The following is a 23,518-nucleotide window of genomic DNA, read 5'->3' as shown; positions in this document are numbered from 1 at the left end:
AAAGTCTTTGCCCCAAGAGGTGCCATTTAAAACCCTTCTTTACTGTTTGCCTAGGAAGTACACCATCCCCATATGACACCAGCACCAACACAGAATAAATATTTACAGAACACTTCCCCTCCTCTCATTACAAACAATTCTGCTATCTGCAGTCAGTAATGGACAAGTGCCATGTTCAATTATATCAAAAACAAAAGGCATTCTAAAAAAAGCTGCTCATGTTTCCAGCCTTGTCACTTGCAGGCTTTGTTCCCACTGGCTTCATTTTTGTACTTTGTATTTCCTAGCTTCTACTGGTACTTTTTCTCCTCTGGAGATTCAGTATTGCACAGCTATTGCCCTTATTCCCTCTTCCAAGGTTAGCTTTTAATGTGCTTTCATTTGCATTTGTATTTGCAAGCCATTTAAAAATGCCCAGGTTTTATCCAAATTTTGGTCTAAACTGTCTCATTGTGCACGTCAGAGCATTCCCTCAGTGGCAGCAGGAGTTCCTGGAATGCTCCTTGCTGCTGGCTAGTGCTTCAAACACCTCTCTGGCCCACCGTTCCTACAGAGCTTGCTGCTGATGCTGGCCATTAAATCCTGTGTTCTATCCATCAAAACCAAGCTGCTTGGAGCAGCTTCCATTCTTCATTACCCTGCACTCTGCCCAAGCCCATTTCCCAGTTCAGGCCACATCCACCATTTCTTCTGTCAGCTGAGCACCACTTGATGCCTGAGTAACCCCCAGCTGGAGAGATCAGTTCTCCTGCCACAGCCTGCTCACCCACTGGATCATGGCAGAGTCTCCCTGCTACTAGAACCACACCAGAGACACAGCCAACACCTTCCAGAACTTGCTCCACCTCTGTTTAAGAAAGGAAGCTCCAGGAAGTGGTGTAATACAATCTGGGGATCAAGATTCAGACTGTGGCAAGGGTACCACAAACCATATAAGCCACAGCCTGGGCAAGAACTCATCCTTTTTTTCTGTGCAGACTGAACAGAAAAACAGACTGAACATCCCTTCTCGAGGCAAAAGCAAAGACTGACTCAGTGCTAACTCACTTGAACACAAAACACCAGCTTCTGCCAGGGCCCCCGTGCAATGACAAGGCGGGAGCAGCACTGATCTTAACACACACTGTCCTGTGAGCCTGAGCAGAGCTCTGGCTTCATGACTGAAGGAGCCAAATCCTCCATGGATCCTCACACAAGTTATCTGGGTGGGGAAAACGTGCCATGTTTTCAGGCTTAAACCTTCCTGATGAGCAGAGCACAAGGAGGAAGGAGGGTTGTCAGTCTCCAGGCTGTGCCAATGGAATTGATGAAGAGGAGCTTCAGTACAGGCCATCTCCTCAGTTGTCTGCAGACACTGCAGGCCTTCAGACTGCCCATCTCCAGGAATTGTTTTGGAGCCTAATGTTGTGTTAGTAACAGCAGCCGGAGTTCCTGGCAACAAGGTGATTGTGACCTCCTGGGAAGCCATCAGTGTGTCTGGAAAACCTATCCAGCTTCTTGGAGAAACATTGTTGGTCCTGATGGCTTCTTTTCTCAGCTGTGCTGCCCAACAGACAGTGAGGGTTGGCCTTTGCCACCTCCGCTCCTCCTCATTTACGAGAAGGCAACGGATGAAGTAAATGGTCAAAGAATAGTGGGAATAAATGTCCACCTTCTTGTGAGGGCACCACTGCAGGGGCAGGTATTTTTCACAGCCACCAGGAAGCTCAGTAGTTTTCTGCAAGAACATTAGGTACATTTTCAAGCCTGCCTTATGCAGAATGTCACTTTTTAGTGACAGGGTTGCTACATGAAAAAGCTGTACCACATTCACCACCTACAGTAAAAGCAGAGCTAAGAGAGAAAGGAAAACTAGAGAGACCAATTGCCGCAGTTTATTTTGGAGGTGACACCAAGGCAAACAGAGTATTTGTTTCAATGAATTTTATTTAATTCTGTATTATACAAGTGGGATCTGAATCCCCAGACTTCCCACCATGAACATAATGGAGAAGCACCACTACACAAGAGGAAGGCAGAATTTTGTAGCCGGAAGACTGGCCCAAGCTGTTTCTCCCCACGTGGTCAGAAATTCTTCCTCCTTCACACAGTGTGCTTCCCAGACCAGCAGGTTTACCCCAGGAATAAGAGAGACAAAGCTAGCTCTAAACATTCCCTCTGCCTCCTCCTGTCCCCAACAAAAGAGGCTGCTCAGTGCCAGCAGTGGAATGGTTAAAGACAGGGAGCACATCAGGTTTTCAGTCTCTCAACCAGCCCACTAGATTAAGAAGTAGCTTGGTTACTCCCTCTCTCCTGAAAAAGATCCAGGAAAATGAATGATCTAAAATGCTGAAGACTTACCTCCTTTCCTTCCCCCATCCCATAGCCTTGTTCTCTAAGCAGAGAATAGGCAATGAACTCTGAGGAGGCTGAAGGAAAGCCAAGGAAAATCAGGGGCTACCTGAATCCCTGGGAATCTGGTGGCTACCCTGGTGCCCTCATTCATTCCCTTTGAGGTTCAGAGACCTGTTTGGAATAGTACACAGAGAGGGCCTCCCTTAAGGACTCAGAAGCAACCAGGGACACAGAACACACAGGAACCACCGTGAGGGTACACACCATTCCAGGGATGGCCCAAACCACAAACAGGGCAAGACTTCCCTTCAGCCAAGGCCCCAAGGGCTGGGGGAACTGGCACGAGGCCCTGGCAGGGGGAAGAGAGCTCTTGCAGCAGTACTGAGGTCTCATGTGAATTTACTTCTTCTTCCTCTCTTGGGAACAGCGAGGGCAGAACCTGTTAGAAAGGGAAGTACAAACCCAACATTTAGGGCATGATATGAGCCTCAAGTGCCTGGTTCCAAAAGACCTTTTCCAAGGTCCTGACAAAGCCTTCATTCAAATTTTCCTTTTAATGATATCTTCTAAACGTGTATATATATCCCCCCTGCCATCTAGGACCTCCCCTCTCCCAAGGCCAATGGGCCCCCCAGGTTGCTTCACTCACCATTTTCCTCTTGGTTTTGTTGTCAGACCCACACAGGCAAAATGAAACCATTCAATGGAACACTGTGGGGATGAAGAGCAGCCAGTTAAAGAGCAGTTTCCTTTTGAAATTGTTGCTTTTGGGCTACCAGAGTTTCCCGGCATTTAATCACAAACTCTTAAATCCCTAGCAGTGATTGTGGATTGAATACGCAAACCCAACCTACACACTGTTAGCAAGGAGAACTCCCCTTCTCCCTTGCTAAGTTTAGGGACAAGAAAACATTTAAGGAAAACACTGAAGAAAGAGGCACTTCAGAGGTCACTGCCAGCCACACCTCTGCCCTTCCCACCCATCTGAGGTAAGTCCTCTCTTTGTCACTGCGTGCTGTCCAGGCCCCACCCAAGCAGGACGAGAGTTTCCATGCAATTCCCATCTCCACTGCGTTCCCCCATTTCCACCACGTGCAGGCTCTTACGTCTGGGTTGTCACAGCCAATCATCTCCCCATAGGAGACCTGGTGGCACAGGCAGTACGTGGGCTCGTTGGGGTCCACGGGCATATCCAGGACATCCGAGGGGTGCACATTTCCAAAGGTGACTGAAGGCATCCCATATTCTGTGCTACTGCAGGACAGGAATAAAGTAAGTCAGCAAAGTAACTGGCTTTGAGTACCCTCATGTGTCCCAAGACAGTGCCTTGGTTTGCCAGAGACAGATACTTCTCTTCTTTAAGTACATACATCCAAGGGGACCTGCTTTCCCCTTCAACCTGCACTCCCCTGAGAGAATAAAAAAGTTTCCTTCCTCTTGCTTCCCAAGAAGGGACAGAGGACACACAGTTCCAGTCTGAGGATCTCAGGGAAGCCTGGCTAGGCCTGCCTTGGTCTGATTTCTAGCACTGCTTCTCATTCCCTCAAGTCCCTTAAACACTTACGTGCGGACGAGTTTCAATTTCTTTTGGGCAGTTTTTGGTGCTTCCTCATCAGAATTTTTCCCTTTAGAGCGAGCACGGGCAGCTTTTTTCTCTTTCTGGGCTCGGCCCTCTGGTAAGAAGAGAAAAAGGTGTTGCATCTGTCACCCACCAAAGCAGACACCTGACAGTGACAACCTCTGCAGCACTAAATACACTCCTGCTGTGGAATGTATATTGGCTCTGGGCCGTGCACCCCATCCTAGTTCATCTGGCGGCCCTGAATACACTCACACAAGAAGAGCCCAGGTCACCATCTTTTCACCTGTCCTTCAGCCTGCAGCACAACAGTCTTTGATCTGCACCACTCCAGTGCCTGCCTCCATCCCCACCACTTCCACAGTGCCTCGGCTGCCCCCTGAATCAATCTGCAGCCCCGTGGTTGGACTCACTCTTCTTGCCCTTGCTGGAAGAACTGTCGTAGTCGCTCGACTCTATCTGCTTCTCCTTCAGGTCTGCTTCAAAGCGAGCCAGGTCTGTGTCCAGCCGCCGGATGTGCTTGTCCACCTGCAAAGACAGCAGTGCCCAGGGTCACCAAGGACAGAGCCAGGAAGGAAAGGACAGCACAAAGAGGGGACACAGGGGCAGGGGGCCTGCACTAAAGAGCCGAGGAGCAGGAGTGGGCATGGCCTAAAAATGAAAGCTCAGGGCCTTCCGAGACAGGCAGCTTTGGTTAGGGCGTTCACACGATAAGCACGAGACACTTCCCTTCATACCATCTCGTAGGTCTGCATAGCCAGCTGGACCTTGTCGTCCCCAAATTCCTTGCACTTCCCATAGGCCTCCTGGATCTGCTTGAGGAGCCCCAGTTTTTCCTCCGAAGACAAAGTCCGTGCATTGCTGATATACTCCGTGGCCAACTTATCGATCTCTGACTTGAGGTCTGAAACAAGGGAACCATTAAATACACAAACACCACACACACCACAGTGCCCTCCATGAGGAGAGACTGAATGACTGGAGCAGCTCCAGGCCTCCTCCCCTGCCTGGAGACCCCCATGGCAAAGGCAAAGCAAAGCAAAGCTGGTCAAGCTGCCTACTCCTTGTCTTGGCAACAGAACCGTCTCTAATCCTCACCTTCTGTCCTCTGATCCAGATCTCGCATGAGCTGGAAGTTTCTCTGTAACTCAAACGGGAGGTTCTCAATACCTGCAGAGAAAGGAGAATACAGGGAGAAATCAGGCTCCTGTCCACGGTGCTAAGGCAAGAACAAAACTAACCAGTAACAACACACACCCCCCTCTGGTGCACATCAGCTGCTTCCGTTTGTTGCCGGCCCCACAGGAGACAGACTGGAAAAATGTGATACATTTAATGCAGAAGCATCCTTCTAGAGCACGTATTAGCAGTTAGCAGAAAACTGCTGCTATGCAGAAAGGCTCACACTAAGAAAGCAGAAACCCAAAATCTGTAATGAGTGTCAGTCATTATAATGAGTCTCCATCCAAAACCTCCACTCAGTAATGAAAAAACCAGCACAACAGCTGGTAAATAAAGACATTTAGTTATTTCTACACAAGGATGTAAAAATTAAAGTTGTTCAAATGCTAATTCACTGAAAAGTGAGTGTGTTTAATGCATTCATTTAACATACAGGGGACAGTAGACACTTTGGGCAGAGCAAAGAGCAAGTGTGAGATGGGATGTGGAACAGAGAGTAGTCTTAACCCCTCGTGACTTGTAACTTGTTGTGCCTTCTGCACTGTCATCTCAGTGTGGCCTGTCCAACACCTGGAAGGATGCCACACATTGTGAATAATAAACGTCTGTAGGGCTCTGAATGAGCAATGTGAAGTTGATAGTCAATTAATTTTCAATGCACTATGCTACTCACCCCCCAGGCATCACCAGATGCTCAACTGGCAAAGCTGATAAAAACAATTCTCGTTTTTCCATGCCTGTCTAATCAAAATGAGATCTAGTGTCACTGCATTAACCTGAAGTCTAAGCTTGATTACTGTCACCTTTATAACTAATAGAAATAATAAATCTCTCTTGAAGGTTTAAAAAAAGAAGGTGTTGGGAAAAACTCTTCACAAACACAACAGAAGCATGTCTGAGCTTCCTGAACTAGCTCTGCAGCTCACAGGGAGTGCAGCTGAAGGTGTGTCTGGCCATCACCAAAGCTGCCCAACACATCAGTCCAGGCAGCGACCTCTATTTTCACTGAACATATTTCTACAGCAATGAATGCTTTTCCACTTCCCTGAAGAGCAACCAGTTGACAGGGAAGGTTCTGTATGCAAGGGGAAGGTTTTAACAACTTTTAACAAGTACTGCATAACAGGACCAGAAATTAATTCCTGTAAGAGGTAAAACCAGCTGTGGACCTTGCTGAGCACGGAAGTTGTTCCTTTAACTTAGATTTTTGCCCAGGCAGCACAATAAGAAGTTACACACAGAATCCTGAGGAGCAATCAAGCTGCTGCTTCAACAGATTTCTGCTGCCGTTTTTGATTTAATTACCTGAGAAATGCTCAGGTAATAGGTGTCCTTAAGTACCCACAGCACATACACATCACCCCTCTGCATTCAAGGACAGTTAACAGCGCAAATTCAAATTCTGAAAAATTACGAAGCGGCAAAATTCAGTGTGAGGGCACATCCTGACTTTGATACTTCCATGTTTGTTCAGCATGACAGACTTCACACAAGGTTTAAGCAGCTGACTCCTGGATTACATCCCTACGGTGCGAAAAAGCATCTCAGAACACGACAGGGACACAATGCTGAACATTATTATTGCTTATAGAGGGAGCTTGTGGCAGGGATGAAATCCAGCTTGGGAATCTAGAGACCATGCGTTTTTCTTTCCTGCAATCCCCAGCCTCATCAACTGTAAACCTTTCAATTTATACAGCAAATGAAACATGGGTCATACTGCAGCACGCTGCTTTTCATTCCTCTCCAAAGCATCCGCTGCAGGAGACAAGACAGGTATCCTCTAGAGGAAAACAGAAGCTGTTCCTGCACTGCACACAATATGTCAAATTTATATTGAGTTTATTAATCCTGGAAGATCATAGCTTCTAAATTCTGGACTTTGTGGTTTTTAGAAAAGATTAATGTAATTTCTTTTTCGCTTCTGAAAAGGACAGATGGTAAAAGCACAAATTCCACCAGGTACTGTCAGCTTTCCCTCAGCAGGGTGAGAAACTCTTTGACAGAGCAAGCACCTGAGCCAGCACAAAAACCAGTAGGATGCTGCTCTGCGGGCAGAACAACCCCACACGAGGTTACGGTCACATTTCACAGCGATGTTCTTGCATCAGGAGAAACTCAGGCAGGAGTTGGATTCTGCTACACAACCTGAAAGGAACTGTGCTCCAGCTTTTACAGCCATCACTGTAAAAATCTGCCACCATCACTGCTGCCAGCACATGCTCTTGTCTGGACAGCATCTGCCTGTCTTCTGCCTCTACGTGCCTGGCCTTGTCTGTTCAGCCTGTGGGAGAGCCCCTGTGTGCCCAGAGCCTGCTTCGCTCGGTGCCGGCCCCTGTGCCCCTGGGCCAGGGCAGTGGCTCCCCTGCCCCGTTTCCTGCCTCGTTTCCTGCCCCCAGGTGTGCAGAGCCCTCCGCGGTGCGCCGAGAGGCGTCACCCGGCTCTGGCTGGGGAAATGCTCAGCACAGGCACCACGGGCGGATCTTTTCAGCACGTCTGAGCCGTGATCTTCCAGAGGCTCATTAGCTGGGCAAGCTTCCACTGGGGCTGACGAGACAAACCCCTGTCAGCTGAATTGCTTCCCTGCTAAAACCAGCAAAACGATTTCCTAAAACCACAGCAAAATATTTCTCTCTGAAAATCTATTATTGGACAAATGTTCTGCCGCTGCTTCGTCAATAAGTGGAGAAAATGGAATGAGTGACAGCACAGTGACTCTATAATCAGAACTGCTACAAAGATACTTTATCTGTTCAACTGAACGTGGAAGGAAGCTGAGCAGACCATTACAAATTATGATCCAGAGAGAGTCTGGCAATAACAAAAAGCATAACAAGATAAAGCTGCAGATAAGCGAGTTATAACTGAGCAACAAATTATTTGTATGGTACATAACTTAATCTAGCTGTGAGGATGCTTTCTACTATCTGCAGCTTAACTCCAAAGCTCTTGCATAGCCTTAAACAGAAGTGATTCTCTGCATCACAGAATTTATCACAGGCACCAGAACACTTGCTGAAATTGCTTGACCTGTGCTGTGCTGGCTATCAGACATTATCACTCTCTAAGTCCCATTAAAAAAAAAAAATCTAGATTTGAGTCTCCATTTCCTCATTCCTACCACCACACTTCCCCTCACTCTTTCTAAAAATATTCATGTAATTTATGTAATTTCATTTCCTCCTGCTTTTCTCCTTTTTTTTCCTCTACAATTAATTTTGCACTTTCATCTTAGTAAGATTCACCTAAAACTATCATGACTAAATACTATCTATCATAAAACACCCACGTGATTCTCAGATTATGAAATTGATAGTTGTAAAGAAAAAAACACCCTAGAGGCATCTTTGATCACTAGAGGAGAGTGATGATACACAACAGACAGAAAAATAAGGAAAAGCAAGGGCCTCTTTCCAAAAGGCACAGCAGCAAGAGAGGAACAGGAGGATGGTGAAAATGTACAGGGCAAGCAAGGCCAGCAGCTTGGCCCAAAGCAGGGGCTGGCATCAGAACAGCCCTGTCACAGAATCACAGAATGGGTAGGCCTGGAAGGAACCACAGCGGGGCTCGTCCGGTCCAACTCCCTGCTCAAGCAAGGTCACCCAACAGCACCTGGCACAGGATTGCCTCCTGTTCTGGAATATGTCCAGAGAGGGAGATACTACCACCTCAGTGGGGAATCTCCTCTAGTGCTTGGTTGCCCACATACTAAAGAAGTTCCTCCTCATGTTCAGGTGAAGCTTCCTGTGCTGCGGTTTCCACCTGTTGCCTCCTGTCCTAGTGCCTGGCACCACCGAGAAGAGCCTGGATCCACCCTCGACACCTCCCTGCAGACACAGGCACTGCTGAGCCCCCTCTCAGACATCTCTTCTGAAGGCTAAACAGCCCAGCTCTCTCAGCCTTTCCTCACAGGAGAGAGGCTCCAGTCTCCACACCATCCTCATTCCCCTCTGCTGGACATGCCCCAGGAGCTCCGTCTCTTTAACGAGGAGCCCAGAACTGGACACAGCACTCCAGATGTGCCTCACCAGGGCTGAGCAGATGGGCAGGATCCCTCCCTCGACCTGCTGGCAATGCTTTTCCTAATGGACTCACTGCACAGATCCATACAGACGCCTTGTGCAGCCCCACTGATCCCTCTCATGGTATGATTATCCTGAAAATCACTGGTGCGGCTCTCTCAGTGAATTTTTTTCACCCCTTCCTTTCCTTACCTTGTTTTCATTTCTGATCACAAGCTGAAGTCTTTCTACCTACCTTCGTCTTTCCTCAAATGTTAGCCCTTCACTAAGCTCATTCTTCTTTCTTTTATTCTCCTCTTTCCTTGTCATTCTTTCGCCCATTCATTCTTCCACAGGCATCCATAACCATGCTGTCTTCTCCCTTAAGAACCACACACTCTCTCCAAAAGTCAGAATACGACACCACTTATTTTCCTCTCCAATAATTATTTTATTTACTTCTTTTTAGAAACACACGTGGGGTGTCAGGTGCAGGGAGCTGATATTTAAACTTCAGCTGCTTAACTCAGATGTTAACTGTGACACACAAACGCAGAGAGCAAGCCTACACAGCCTGGTAACTTCAATTGTGCTTCAATCCTCTGCAGCACGTCTGTGCTGTGCCAAACAATGGATCTGTGCTGCTCTAAGTCCTAAAAACAGATCAATAGCACCAAGCATCATCCAAACACACAGTGCCTCTCCCAGGAGATCTGTTCACCCACCATGTTTAGATGCAGGCTTAAATTTTATTAAAAAATGGGAAAATACATTTTTTGAAACATAACCACAGTTCTTTATTGAACAGCGTAGATTTCAGCAAACGCTTTAGACATCACATTGCTGAAGGCAATTTAAAAAAATCCTGCTTGTGCCAGGGACTGCCACAATGAGAGGGTAAGTTCTTGGCCCCCAAGACTGCAGACTGGCTGGGATCTTGCTGGGGAAGCACATTGGACTTTTTGGTCCTCCACGATTCTCGTAATTTTGTAGCACTTGAAGTACACTGCAGGACAACTGGCTTGCAGAAATCTTCAGGAGCCTCCTTGCTCCCTCATTAGGGGGCAGGGGGTCTTTTATACCCCTCCTTTCAGAGTGCATCATCCTTTCAAACTACTGCTTCTACTCTGTCCTGCATTCTCATGTAATCACCTTCCTGTGCAGTTTATTGAAGTTGGTGCTCCAGCACAAGATATCCCTTTCCCTCTACTCTACTACAGGGTTGAGATGGCTCAACCCTGCTGCCTCACAAAATCCTGACGTGTCCCATTATCCTCACACCGCCCTGGTAAGGGATAACCCTACCTACAGTTTCACAAAGAAGGGCTCAGGTGCACGGCAGACTGGTTCAGCCACAGCCACCCAGGAATTCCGTGGCCATCTCACATATCCCAAGCTTTGGGCCAATGCACTGCACACCAGTCCTCCCAGGCACATCTGCTTCAGACACTGTCCAAAGAAATGGGCACCAGGCTGCAGTGACAGTCCCCGTCAGGGACAGCCAGCCATGGACACCCAACACTCCCCCAAAGTGTGGGCCCATTTCTCAGGAAGGAAGGGCTCTTTTTGTTGTCTTATTACAGTGGCTCAATGCTACAGCATCCACAGCCAAGACAGCAGGCAGTGTTGTTAAGTCAGAAAAGGGATCTTTATTGCTAAAGATCAACCTTGAACTGAAAAGCTTGGAGGGCTTGGAAGACTGACACAATAAATGAGACTTGCACAACTCCTGGCATTTCCAGCCTGCCACAGACCTCCAAAGGCAGGGACAACCATCAAAGAGATCACAGGGCTGTTTGCCAAAACAATGACATCAGATTTGCAGTTGGTAAGTGAAGAACTACAGAAAAACACAGCATGCTTTGCCATGTAAAGCCATCTTGTATCAGCTCCAATAAAAATATCAGCCAACAACAAAATCAATTCTAAATGAATTGGTCATTAAATATATCAGCTCAGTGTGGGCTGTGCCAGTAGCTTTCACACAGAAACAAATGATGCCTATGAATCACCAAATTCTCTCCCCTGCACGAAATCTTTTGTAATTTTCCATAGATCACGTGTGGTGCATCACAGGTGTAACTAATCCAAAGTCTCAGAAAGATGAAAGGCATCTTTCACTACACTAAACAGCGACAAGTGGAGAAATGATTTATTAAGAGACTCATGTATCTGAAGAGTGATGTGGGAAACCGCAGAGGCAGGGACAGGGGGTATGGCTGCAGGCTGCACTGGGGAGGGGAGAAGAGCAATGAAGGTAGGGAATGCCAGAGATAAAAGAACTGTTGGGAAACTGGAACACAGCCAGGTCTGGGAAGGAATCAAGGGCTTACCTACAGCAATTTCTGACATCGCACCCAAGTCCTCTAAGAGCTTTAAGATAACGATACTCAGCACACCCTTGTTTGATGAATCCATACAGCGGAAATCCAGGCTGATGCAGACATTCCAAAAGAATAATCCTGTTTTACTAGGTTAGCTAATGTTATCAAGAACGAAAGGACATTCCCATGTCAGTTGTAGGAGAAAGAAGAGGACTCCATGAGGACATGTGCTGCTTCTGTTGCTCCGTGCTTATGCTGGCTTAAGTTTTCCAGCAGTGACAAGCCCTGAACTGGAGATCTCTATGTGCCTGCTGACAAACGCAAAGAGAAGGAGCAAAGGAAACTCAATGCCTCCCTAACCAGCACAAAGAAGGGGAAAAACCCAGGGTAAACTGACTGCACAGTAACACGTTAACTTACCAGCTGAGGTCTCCTCATCTAAGTGTGTTGTCTGCATTCCCTCTGTGCTGAGGCAGGGATGTCCTAGTGCCTGCTCCTGGGACAGGCCCTGACTGTGGCCTCCGAGGCACCAGAATTAACAGAAAGCAGCCCTCTGAGCAGCCCAGCCTGGGACATCGGTGACTCTCCCAAATGTTTAGGTCTAGTTTGGATGAAATGCTGGCTTTAGCTCCTCAGGGAAGATGGAAACAGTTTTCTTGTTGTTGAGGGGAGGCACACGCCTTGGTATGTTGCCATAAAAGATTATTCATGTGTTGTCTCTAAGTACACGTACTTTATTCTGGCACCCACTAGGTGGGTAAGCAGGGAAGCACTGATGACACAAAACACAGGTGGCTGCACAGCAGCTCCCTCTGCTATAAAGACAATCCCTACACTTGTGGCACATTCACATTTAAACAGAGACTTGATTTGGGACTGTTTTCTCAGTATGTCTGCTTCAATGATGTCTTTCACAAAGGAGCTCTACAATCCTCTTGAAACTTCCAAACATGAAGAAAACTCAGGGTTAGCATCCCACCTTCTGGAAAACCTGTACTGATCACATAATCCCTTTCTGCCCCTCAAAGCCTCCACAAGTGTATTTCTAACCCTGTATGAGGGCCAACACTGACCCTAGCACAGTAACTCAAGCTCAAGCAAGCACAAACTTTCCGTGAGTCTGTATGCACATTCCATCTTTTAATCACAAAACACTGTTTTCTTCCTTTTTTTCCCTCCATCCTTTCTATAACTCTAACTCCTTTGCACCCATAGGTTTTCCCTTACCAAAGCTGCACTGTGGTACTGCTCGAGGGAAAGCATTTTTTTATAACTTGTTTTCTCCCCTCAAAACCAGGCATAAAATGGTTTAGAAACCAGGAGGATAATATCTGAAGTGATGGAAATCTTTGTATGTTTAAATTCAGCCACTGGAGAAAAGCACTCAGGAAGAAAAGTGGAACAAGACACATTCCTCTTCCATTCCCTGAATCCTTTGGCTCGGTAAGTAGGATGAAGGAATGAAGGTGATTAGAGTAGACAAGATATGGAGTTTCTCTGTCAGGATGCTCAGCACAGCGTAATTTTCTGCTGCAAAAACATCTGCCAAGAGCACAACACATTTCAGACAGATCTGCTTTAAAATTATCAGCTTAAAGCCAAGGAAAGGGCATGCCTAATCCTAGGTCTAAACCCAGCTTCAAATTACAGCAAGGACTTGAAAGCTGCTGAAACACCTGACCTAAGAAGCTTCTAGACACCTTTTACTAAGAGAACCCTTCTTAACTTAGCTATTCCACAAAAATGATGGAAAAGAACTTTAGATGTCTAAAGTAGAGGGCTCAAAATATATGAACTGAGGCTGTATATGAATATATAAAAGATATATCAATATATAAACTGGGGAATATATGAAGCAACTGGGGCTGTATGCCTAGCTTTCAGCCTCCTCATACATTTTAACACACAGTTTTTAATTACTTATTGACATGATGTTTCACACAAGGTGTTTCTCATTCCCAGTGACTAAGCACTGATTCAAAGCTTTATTTTATTCTCTTTGCTCGATCCAGAGTCACATGCCCAGACCCAGAGCTCAGTCTGAACACTGACTTTGTAATCAGCTTTTCAAGGTGCTCACCATCGTGACACTGAAGCGTTTGCACAATGCTGCAGCGGAGTGGGTTTCCCTCACCACCACAATGAAGGCCAAGAGATTTACTGAGGCCACGAGACTAAAGCCAAGAAAGCCAGCTAATTACAAACTCTCCTCTTGAAATGTGCAAAAAGGCTTCCTAGCATGACTATTCAGAATGATCTGTTCAAGGCAGGCTCCAGCTGCAGCTATGAGCATTCTGCACATCTGCTCCTCTCACTAAAAATTTCCACCCATAATTGAGTGGAGCACAATCCACGCAAGGAAAACCTGTGTAAAGTGGGACTCACCACACAAATAAAACCATCAAACTCACGTTGTCAGAGTGATATTCAGTTGCTTCAAACAGGAGGCCACCTTTTTTCTTCCCACAATTTTCACTTTATTCCTTACACACCTTCCTTTATTCAAAGATAAAGAACAAAGGGGATGCTACAAATACCTGCCCTTTCATCACACGTTACTCATTCATTCCCTGAGCACATCCAGACAGAAAACCATAAAGAGAATCTCTGTGGGAGGAAAAGACACATTCAATTGAAAACTGTGTTTGCAAGAGCACTACACTACTAAACATTCCAAGATGCAAATTAAGAATTAGACACTTTTTATAAAAGATGACCAAAAGTTCTGGACTATTTATTTATTTCTATCAAATTTCAGGAAGTTCTAGGATATTAGTGAACTACTTTAAAATGGAACCAAATGTTTTAAAAACACCGAAATAATGTGGGGAAAAAAAGGGGAACAGCAAGGAGGGAACTGAATGCTGTCAATCAGTATCAAGAAGAAGACCCGTGTCTAAAATACTGAATGCATTTTCACAGAGTGAGGAGTTCAGGCAGAATGCCAGAGAGGAGAGCAGGCTTAGAGAAGAACAATATGGGTAATCAGAAATATGTGCTGTTACCTATCAGCAGCCCAACTTACTGAAGACTGTGATGGGTGCTCTTTGACTCTCAGGTATTAGAATTCATCTATGCTTTCCTGAAAGAAATCCAGAATAAACACAGCAGGTGTCTCATGATCAGCTAACAACATCAAGTAACATTGCACCAGACAAAACTGAAAAAGGCCTTAGAGATCTAGGAGTAAGCAAAAAAGGCTAAACCATCACAGCAAAGAATGTTTTGTTCTTCCTAAAATCTTTGTAACCAGATACTTTTAAGGACTTTTAGACTGTGCACGTCACTTTAATCATTTTTTAAAGCAAGACACCTCAACAATACTCTACTGTAACAATATCCACCTTCAACAGAGACTCTCTAATCCAATCACTGCACCAAAACCTCAGCTGAGAGAGAAGAGTTTGGCATTTCCTCTGCATGCCTGTACTAGAGAGGAAGAGCTCCCAGGCTGGCTGATTTTAATTGATGTGATGACACGATCCAGAGGTGTTTGACTTGGCAGGAGCATTCTCCAGCACCAACCTTCCCTTCTTTCCATCTGGGTGCCCACCGTGCCTCTCTGCACTCAGTGCTGCATCCTGCTTGTCTCTGCTTCCAACTGCAGATCCCAGACTTTTGCACCTTTTTCTTTGCTCTGCCACTCTTACCCAAAACACACCTCTGCCCTCCCAGCAGGAAAACCCTGCATCCTCCCTGTGCACCCAGTCCTTGTCCATCTGTTTCCTTCTCCTCTCTCCCAGCCCTTGTCCTCCCAACTGAGGAGCCTCAGTCAACTGCAGCCCTCTACAGAGGAGTGAGAACCGCCCAAGAACAGAAATCTTTGCTCCTCTCCAACCTGCCTCCTCGTTCAACTCTCCTTCCTGGCTTTTGCATCCTCCTTCCTTCCAGCACTTGGATCCTTGCCTATTCAACTGCAGCTTCTTTTCAGCTTCCACTGAAATTTGTTATGGTTCTTGAACGTTCTGAGAGACATTTCCTTTCCTCATGACAAAGAAAGCACTGAAGACACAAGGCAAGAGACCACCCAGCTTTAAACACAGCACCCCATGAACATCCTCCCCCAGCTCTAGTGCCAACACCGCACCAGCAGGGAAACGTGAGAACAGCATTCCTCTAAGAACAGGTTATCCAATCTTAACCCATTCGGCCATTCACTGAGAAACAGCTCCTCTGATGGATCTGCTCGGCTGCTTTAAGAATGTGTGGGTAAAACATGCACTCAAAGTCTCGTCCCCAAAGGGCAAAGTTTGACAAATTTTTAAGCACCTTAAGGCAGGATGGTAAAATGGGAGGTACCATAGGAGGGCTCTGATAACGTCACCAACTCCGTTAGCATTTACAGAGCTCCTCTTCGGCCAGAAAAGCAGAGCTGCATTAGTAAATTGACAGCATAGGAAACTACCGTAACCACCACCCCAGAGATCCACGAGTTATCTCTGGCTCGATGTCTATCCCGGGAAACCACTGACAGCCAAGCTCCCGCTCCCGAGAGGCGGCCGGAGCAGCACCGGGCTCCTTTTTCATGGGACAAACCAGTCGCGGGGCCACGGTGTCAGGGCTCCCGCAGCAGCTGCAGCCGAACCTTGCCCCACGGACGGGGCCTCTCCGCACGGCCCGGGGACCGGGCGCCCGACAGCCGGGCCGGGCTGCGCCCGAGGGGCCGGGAGAGCCCGCAGGCGCCTTGTGTAGCGTTCTGTCCCCGCGGGGCCCTGCCCCTCGGCCCGTCCGTGCCCCCCGGGCCGGCTCAGCCGCGGCCTCGGCCCCGCCCCGGCGGCTCTTACTGTCCAGGTAGTGCTCCAGGTACATCCCGGCCGCCATCTTGGGCCCCACACAGCGGCGCTTCCGGCGGGGAGCGGCGGCGCGCGCCTCCCGGAAGCGGCGCTGCCCGGCTGCGAAGCCGCTTCCGCCCGCCTGGGCCGGCACTTCCGCCCCGCTCCCGCCGCCATTTCGGGCTCTGCGGGGCCGCCCCGGGCGGTCCCCGCGCAGGGCAGCGAGGGGGACCGGGCCCCTGGGGGATCGCTCGTACGGGGAGAGGCTGAGGGAGCCGGGCCTCTTCAGCCCGAGAGGCTCAGACGACTGGGAGGGGAACCCATATATGTGAAAGGAGAACGTGACACTCTGCTCGGTGGTGCCAAGCGCTAGGACAAGAGGCAAGGGACAGAAACTGATATTCAGGAAGTTTCACCTGAACAAGAAGAACTTCCTTACTGTGCGGGTGGCTGAGCACTGGGACAGACTACCCAGAGAGTGTGGAATCTCCCTCAGTGGAGATATTCCAGAACCATCTGGAGGCAATGCAGGCCATCCAGGGATGACCCCGCATGAGCAGGGAGGTTGGAGCACGGACCCGCTGCGGTCCCTTCAGGCCTGGCCCATCCTGTGATCTGGGCGAGATCTGTTTTCTTCTTACTCTGGTTTTCCATCACCTCATAATGCACCAGCGCCAAGCAGTGCTGCTGGGTCATGAAGGGAGATGGGTGATCTCTGCTGCAACAGGACTGGTACAACGTAACACTCCTAATAGACTAACAAAGGAATGAAGTTAAAGCCGTGACCGTGCCCTTTTTCTTCATCGTGCCAGAACCACTTTTGTGACCACACACCACGAGCCTCTTGCAGGTTTAGAGCCCCTCGTGCTGCGGAGTGGAGGAGCCTTTCCCCAGCCGTCCTTTGCTGCATGCACGGTGTGGTGCTGTGAAGTCACATGCTATTATGGAGGAACTGAGACAAAATCATCTAACTTCTGTTGATCCTTAGGTTCCAAGACATGCAGGATTGTTTTTCAAGAGGTCAGCGTTCATTTAGCATGCTATACAGTTTAGGAGGCACTGGGTTTGGTAAATACTACATTCACTTTTTCTCCTGCCTACTCACCTACACCATCCTGCTTTTTCCCCGACAGTCTGTATGACAGCCTTTGCTCAGGACTGAATGCTCCCAGATTCTGGCCACAAGGAGAAGTGATTAGATTTCTTTTTCTCTCTTTTCCTCTCAGAGATCTTCCAAGATACCATCCCTTTATTTATATGGATATACTGGGATTAAGTCTTTGAGCAGCCTGCACTGCAAGATTGAGGAGCTGTTATATAAAGGAACTGCAGCTGTTTGAACTATGAACCATCTTGCTGTTAAACTACTTGGTTAATTCAGAGATCCTCTGTGTTCTGATGATGGAGTTTTCCATTCCTCTTCCTACAGTCATTTAAGTTATTTATGACATATTTTTAATTATTCAAAACACATTTCTTAGTCTTTTCAGTTCCCATGTGGAGCAGCTGGCTTCAGTTAGCTGAACATTATTGTTAAGCCTCTTTAAAGTACTTCAAAATTCTTGTATAAATTGCCTTACACTCTTAATTAAGGGGAAGGCTGTGGCTGTTACATTAAAAAAAAAAAAATCTCCCTATGCCATGTCACAGTCCTAAACCAGAATCTCCTGCTTGGGGCTACCAAGCTGAGTGGAGCCGATGTTAAAAATCAGACATTCTTAGACATCAGTAATTCGCTTAAGAGACCACCTGGGAACCCCATCTTATCCTCCAAGCCAAGGCTAGGAAGATGTCAGAATTCTAGACCAATGAAATGCAGAAACAATCTCCCTCTGGACTCCTTGCGCCTGCAGATAAAAATGATAGGGCAAAGAAGAGGCACTTGCCTGAAGTCTAAATGGCAAATCTCAGTAAAGTGTACAAATGTGTCTCTAGCTACATGAACTGCCATTGTAAATTTGCAAAATAAAGGGGAGAGGCAGTTTTGTGTTCCTGTGTGATCTCACAGCAGTAGAAACTGTACTATTCCAGCCAAAACTAGTTCCTGAGCTCTGAGTCTGGGAAAGCTTGTTATTTTTGCTTTCTTTACAAAGTCAAGGGGTTCGCATTGCTCAGGGCTCCAGAAGCATGCTCACCCACAGAGGAAGTGTCACCACGGTAGTTATTTGCTGAGAGGTGCAATATTTTTTAAACGCTTGTGCACGCTGAGGTCGGAGCACGGGCGCAGATCACTGTGCAGGAGGTGCCTCCCCAGCTGAAACGAGCTCTAGACACCCAGCACCGTTTATGTCTGACCCTCACCAGCCTCATTCGCCGATCCTCTGGCAAGTGCTGTGGTAACAAAGCCTCGCACACCAACTCCTGTGCTCACCACACTCCTCCCCTCAGCCCGGTTCGCTGCTGCAGCTCCATCCTGCAGGTCAGTCCTGTTGCTGGCTCCTGGTTCCAGAGGAGCTGCGGGATGAGCGGTGCTGCCCAGGCCTCGGCACCTCCCGCAGGGAGGCTGCACGGCCTGCGGAACCTCTCTGCAGGAGTGGTTCTCAACCTTTATTGAGCTACAGATCCTGTGTTTTCCCTTGGAAATGTAAACATCTGCATACCAAATTCAAGCCTCCGGATTTTAGTTACCTTGTAGACTTCTGAAATGTTTTCCAAGGACTGTGAGGTGAAGGCCAGTGCTTGAGGGGGATCCTCATGCAGAACCCAGCAGGACAGCTGTAACTTCAGACTCTTGTTCAGTTACCTTTTTGCTGTTGAGGTTTGTTCAGCTCTTCTCACTCTTTAACATTCTCAGTTCAGAGGCCCCTGAACTTTCCATTTCCTGTGCACAAGAGGTACCCACACTTCACCCTCACAAATGGCACATGATTGATCTGCAGCATTGGCCCCGAGGGGGTTAATTAGCTTTACAAATGGAAGAGGATGCCAAAGGGCACAACTTACAGCTGTGTCCATGTTTCAAAACCATATCCTACTTCAGCAGCAAAACTAGGCGTAGACTCTAGTTCTTTGGTGTCAGGATTTCTTTTCTTGCAGTTTTTTTTCCATTCATTACACAGACACTACATGAAATCGAAATGTTTGTTGGACCAAGTTACTACATCTCTCTAGTACTTTGGTGTTCTACTATACAGAAACAAGAAACCATGCACACAAATTTAATCTGTTGTACCTGAAAGGACGATTGAACAGGTACCTATCTTGTAGTTAAGGAAGTGTACAGAGCAATTTCATTCTATGTTCTGAAACTGCACTAGTAAACTTGGGCAGCTTTCAGGTACATTACCTGCAAAATATTAGAAGAAAATCCTAAACATGATATATATATCCCTTAGTTGATATAAAGATGATAAAATAATCAATAAAAATATAGAAGACAGACAGAATCTCATAATTATATTCTACATTAGGAAGAAAGTTGGATGATGTAGACACATCTGTGAGGTAATAAAATATTACCTATTGCCAATGAGATTTAAGAAGATGTTTAGTTTTACCCATTAAATAAAACATCCTAGAAGTTGCATAGCTAGAAACTGACAATCAGTAATTTGAAAAGAATTATCTGGCAAGCAGATGGAAGCAACGGGCTTTCTTTTCCAAACAACTTTGAAGTTCTGAATGTGTTCCAGAAGACCAGCAAGTAGTTTTACTTAAAAAGTATTTGCAAAGCAAGTGGGCTCATCCAGGTTGCTGTAAGGCAGTTAACCTAACACTGATGTGGCAAAATCACAGTGGCATTGACAGGGGTTGCACTCAGCTAAGGGAAGAAACATGTGTGTTTTAATTTGAAGAAAAAGACCTAATTAAAAGAACTGGATATCCTTGTATGGCAGTCTAGGTTTGGTGGCTCAAGATAGCCATCAGGGCCTAATGTAGCAAGACTGAACACTGAACAGCTGGGTCACTGAAAGGGAAAAGAAAGGCAACAGATACGAACTACATGATGGAGCCAAGCCTTACTGTGAGACACCTAAACCAGCTCAGTTTAATTCAGCTGTTTGGAAAGATGAATACATGGTCTGCTATTCATTACCGAAGAAGAAAGACTTCTTATAGCAGAAGACTTTCATGTACTCAACAAAGGCATAGCAAGACCCTATGGATTAAAATAAAAAGTAGTAATACAGAGTGGCAGTTTCAATGGCAATGATAACTAACAAAAAAAACTGTAATAAGGGACATGCTTGATTAAACATAAGGCTTCAAATTGTAAAAGTCTTAAATCTTTCTTGAAGATTTAACTGAATTATAGACCAGCAATACTATCATTAGTCATGGCTGAGATTCTGTTACTGTTTGTGGGTGGCTTTTCTAAATGATTTCCAGCCTACATGATGTTTCCTTTTAAAGCAATGATAATTTGTAAAATTCAACTAAGAACAGAAAATCAGCTTGGAAAAAGACAAGAAGAAAAAGTGCTATTGCCTTTCAGCAAAGATACAAGATGCAAACTAACACAGAACTCCAGAGTCATTGTCAAGTCTTCTTGGGTACAAACACACAGAAATGAATGGATTTGCAGCACAATGAAAATGCAGGGTCAAAGAATTTAGGGAGCTGAAGAAGAAGGACCATGGGATCTTATTAAGAGAATATCCCACTCTTGTGAGTGGGAGGTAAATAACTGAACCGTTGTTGGCTTAAGTGCACAAAGCTGCAGACTGCAGAATTTCAGGCTTCATTTAAAGAGGGAAGAATTTTGTACAAGTTGTTACAGTTTGTGTCTTACAGGTAGCTACTGTACTTTTTAAATCATCTGGAGTACTTTGAATATCTTAAACAGCCTTGGGAATCCAAAGAGGATGACCTAATTCAAACTCAAATAAGTGACAAAGATCATGAGGGTATAAGGTATCTTCAATTATTTCCACATCAGCAACAGGACTGGGTAAACAGAGGAATTCTCATTGATAAGAAAGAAAAGGAGGCCTGGAATAAAGTGGCATTTCTGAAGCTCAATGGGAAAGTCTCTTAGTAAGAAATAATTAGTTTCTTCCTGGGCAACAGTAAAAGCTTTAGGCTCAGCAGCAAACTGCACAAACACGAACAGTAACACGTTTGAAATGACTGGTAACAGGAATTGTACAGCCTTAATACATATGGATGCCCATGGTAGCAGACTCCAAGAAGGGAAAGGGTAGCAGACATCAGAAAACAACACCTCGATCCGGGAACCAGGAAAGGCCATTTCAAGCACCTTTAACATATAAAACAAAAAATCATTGCAAAGAATTTTAACTTGTGAGCCATTCCCCAAGGAATTCAACTAACCAGTCAACAAAGCATTATTCTGACTTTTAAAGCCTTCCCAGCTTAATTCAAGACACTGCACCCAAACCAAGTCATTTTTCAGACTTCAAGATGATGCATTCAAGATGAGAGAACAACTGGAGTCAAGCTGGAAGTTCTATCCATGTGGAGCATGGACATGCAGAATAAAGCCACAAATGCTAATAAACCTGTGCTGAGTGTGGTAACATCCAAGGGGAGCAAAACTATGAACTGAGTTGTCCATGGGAAAAAAGAAAGAAGGCTGAGGAATATGAATTAAACTCTCCTGTAAGGAGAAATGTAACAGATGGAAAAGGTGAGGCCAGACAGCAACCAACATAAATTAGACACTATAAAAATAGAGAAAACTCTTAAGAAAAGCTTTGTGACTAGCAAAACTAGTGGTAAAAGGAAAGGAATATTTTGCTATTTCATTCCTTTCAATTACAAAATAAACAAAGAAACCATACTAACAGTACTGATCCATGCTAGATAAAAATGGTGAAAATGCTAGTGACACAGTACAGGAGAAACCAGTCAACAAATACTTCCAATTCCATCCAAAGAAAGGAACAGAATGCAGTAGTCATATGAAAATAGCAACTTCTATCTAGTACCATAGTATCAAAGTAGGAGATGAGACAACACCTACTAGGGATGCGTATTTTGAAATCAGCAAAGAAACAGGAGTCCTGAAAGAGTTCAGAAATCAGCTCTCTAGCCCAGTGATTATGATCTTAATTAAACTTGGGATATTAGAGAAATACCTTGACCATGACACTCATGACAGTACTCCCAAAAGGCAAATTAAATGACTCAATGACAAAAATATGGAAAAACTGTAGAGATGAAGAATTAGTGAATGAAAAAATAAAACGTGTAACACTAAGGTTTTACAAAACACAGATTCTGCAGTTAAAAAAAAAAAAGAAAACCCAAACCCTAATTTCATTCTTAGATGATATCATTATACATTTGGTTTAAGAAAGGGGACTGCATAGGTGCAACATATTTAAATTTTTATAAGGCATTGACCTAGCACCATAAGTCAGAAAGATAAACTGTACATAATCAGATACTCAGAAGATTAAGAAATGCCCAGCCTGCAAGTCTCAAAAAGAAGCTAATGAGAAGTTGCATTCAATGATGCTTTTCAAGTTAGCGTAGGTCAGATGCAATATTGCATTTCAACCTGGATCTGAAAGTAAAAATAACAACTGATGCAGTTTGCAGGTGACAGAACTATGAAAGCTGTGAGTAATCTGGTCCATCAGTCAGCCAGGTCCATTCACACAGGCTGGACTTGGACACAGCCCCACAAGGAGAGTCCAGGAAACAAGAATCCAGAGTATGCCTGGAGAGAAGGGAAAACACTATCATGGAAAGCTGAGACTTTGGATGATAGGACTTTTCCAGACAAGTAGCTACTGTGAGCTCCTGTATAATGCTGTGAGAAGAGGGAAAACACAATCCTCTGCAGACTTAAGGCAAAGGGCCAGGGCACCTCATCCATGGCACTGGGGCTTCAACACTCAATTCCAAAATGAACATGTTTATAAGATACTGAAAAATTTGACAAGATGTAGAAAGAAAAGTCAAGAATAATTCATGGGCTGGAAGAAATCCATTACAGTGGAAGATTTACAGAGTTCTATCTGTTTACCTTGTCAAAAAGTGGATTGAGAAGGGACATTAGAGTGTTTAAATACAAGTCTGGGGGGGAAAGGTCCCCTTCAGGCTCTCTGAATCAGAGTGATGAATGTTTCCAGAACTAGTAACCAGAAGCCAAAGCAAGGAGAAATCTGGCTTAAATATTTAAACAGTGAAAACATGAAGCCCTTGCAGCAGGCTACCAATGAATTTTGTGTCCCAGTGCCTCAAATTAAGCCAATGCACTTTGTCAACAGTTCAAATACACATTAGTTCTCGGGGCTCAATACAGCCTAAATGGATTAAAATGCCACCTGTAAAATGCAGGAGTCAAACCAGACAGCTCCTTCCAGCCTAACCTATGCACCTACCAAACGCTCTACCCGTCTGCAGCCAACCCTG

At 45.7% G+C, this 23,518-nt stretch overlaps 1 protein-coding gene across 3 annotated transcripts; it reads right to left on the bottom strand.

The window, feature by feature from the left end:
* Positions 1-1,908: 1,908 nt before the first annotated feature.
* ING4 (inhibitor of growth family member 4) lies at positions 1,909-16,291 on the bottom strand. 3 transcript variants are annotated; one of them, XR_010079961.1, is made up of 9 exons: positions 16,205-16,291; positions 5,012-5,083; positions 4,651-4,817; positions 4,327-4,441; positions 3,899-4,007; positions 3,441-3,588; positions 2,984-3,045; positions 2,599-2,773; positions 1,909-2,505 (listed from the first exon to the last, which is right to left on the bottom strand). XR_010079961.1 is itself a non-coding variant. In XM_063394227.1 (9 exons), the coding sequence occupies exons 3-9, from the start codon at positions 5,037-5,039 to the stop codon at positions 2,734-2,736; spliced, it is 669 nt and encodes a 222-aa protein (XP_063250297.1). In that variant the 5' UTR covers positions 5,040-5,083; positions 14,446-14,502; positions 16,205-16,261; the 3' UTR covers positions 1,909-2,733. The 3 variants fall into 3 exon arrangements, 2 of the variants coding, with proteins under 2 accessions (XP_063250297.1, XP_063250296.1); XM_063394227.1 differs by adding an exon at positions 14,446-14,502 and having other exon boundaries at positions 1,909-2,773; positions 16,205-16,261; XM_063394226.1 differs by having other exon boundaries at positions 1,909-2,773.
* Between the last annotated feature and the right edge of the window lie 7,227 nt (positions 16,292-23,518).

The sequence above is a fragment of the Prinia subflava genome, chromosome 3 (genome assembly GCF_021018805.1).
Source record: "Prinia subflava isolate CZ2003 ecotype Zambia chromosome 3, Cam_Psub_1.2, whole genome shotgun sequence".
In the NCBI taxonomy this organism is placed as follows: Eukaryota; Metazoa; Chordata; class Aves; order Passeriformes; family Cisticolidae; genus Prinia; species Prinia subflava.
This window is presented reverse-complemented; position numbering and strand designations above follow the sequence as displayed.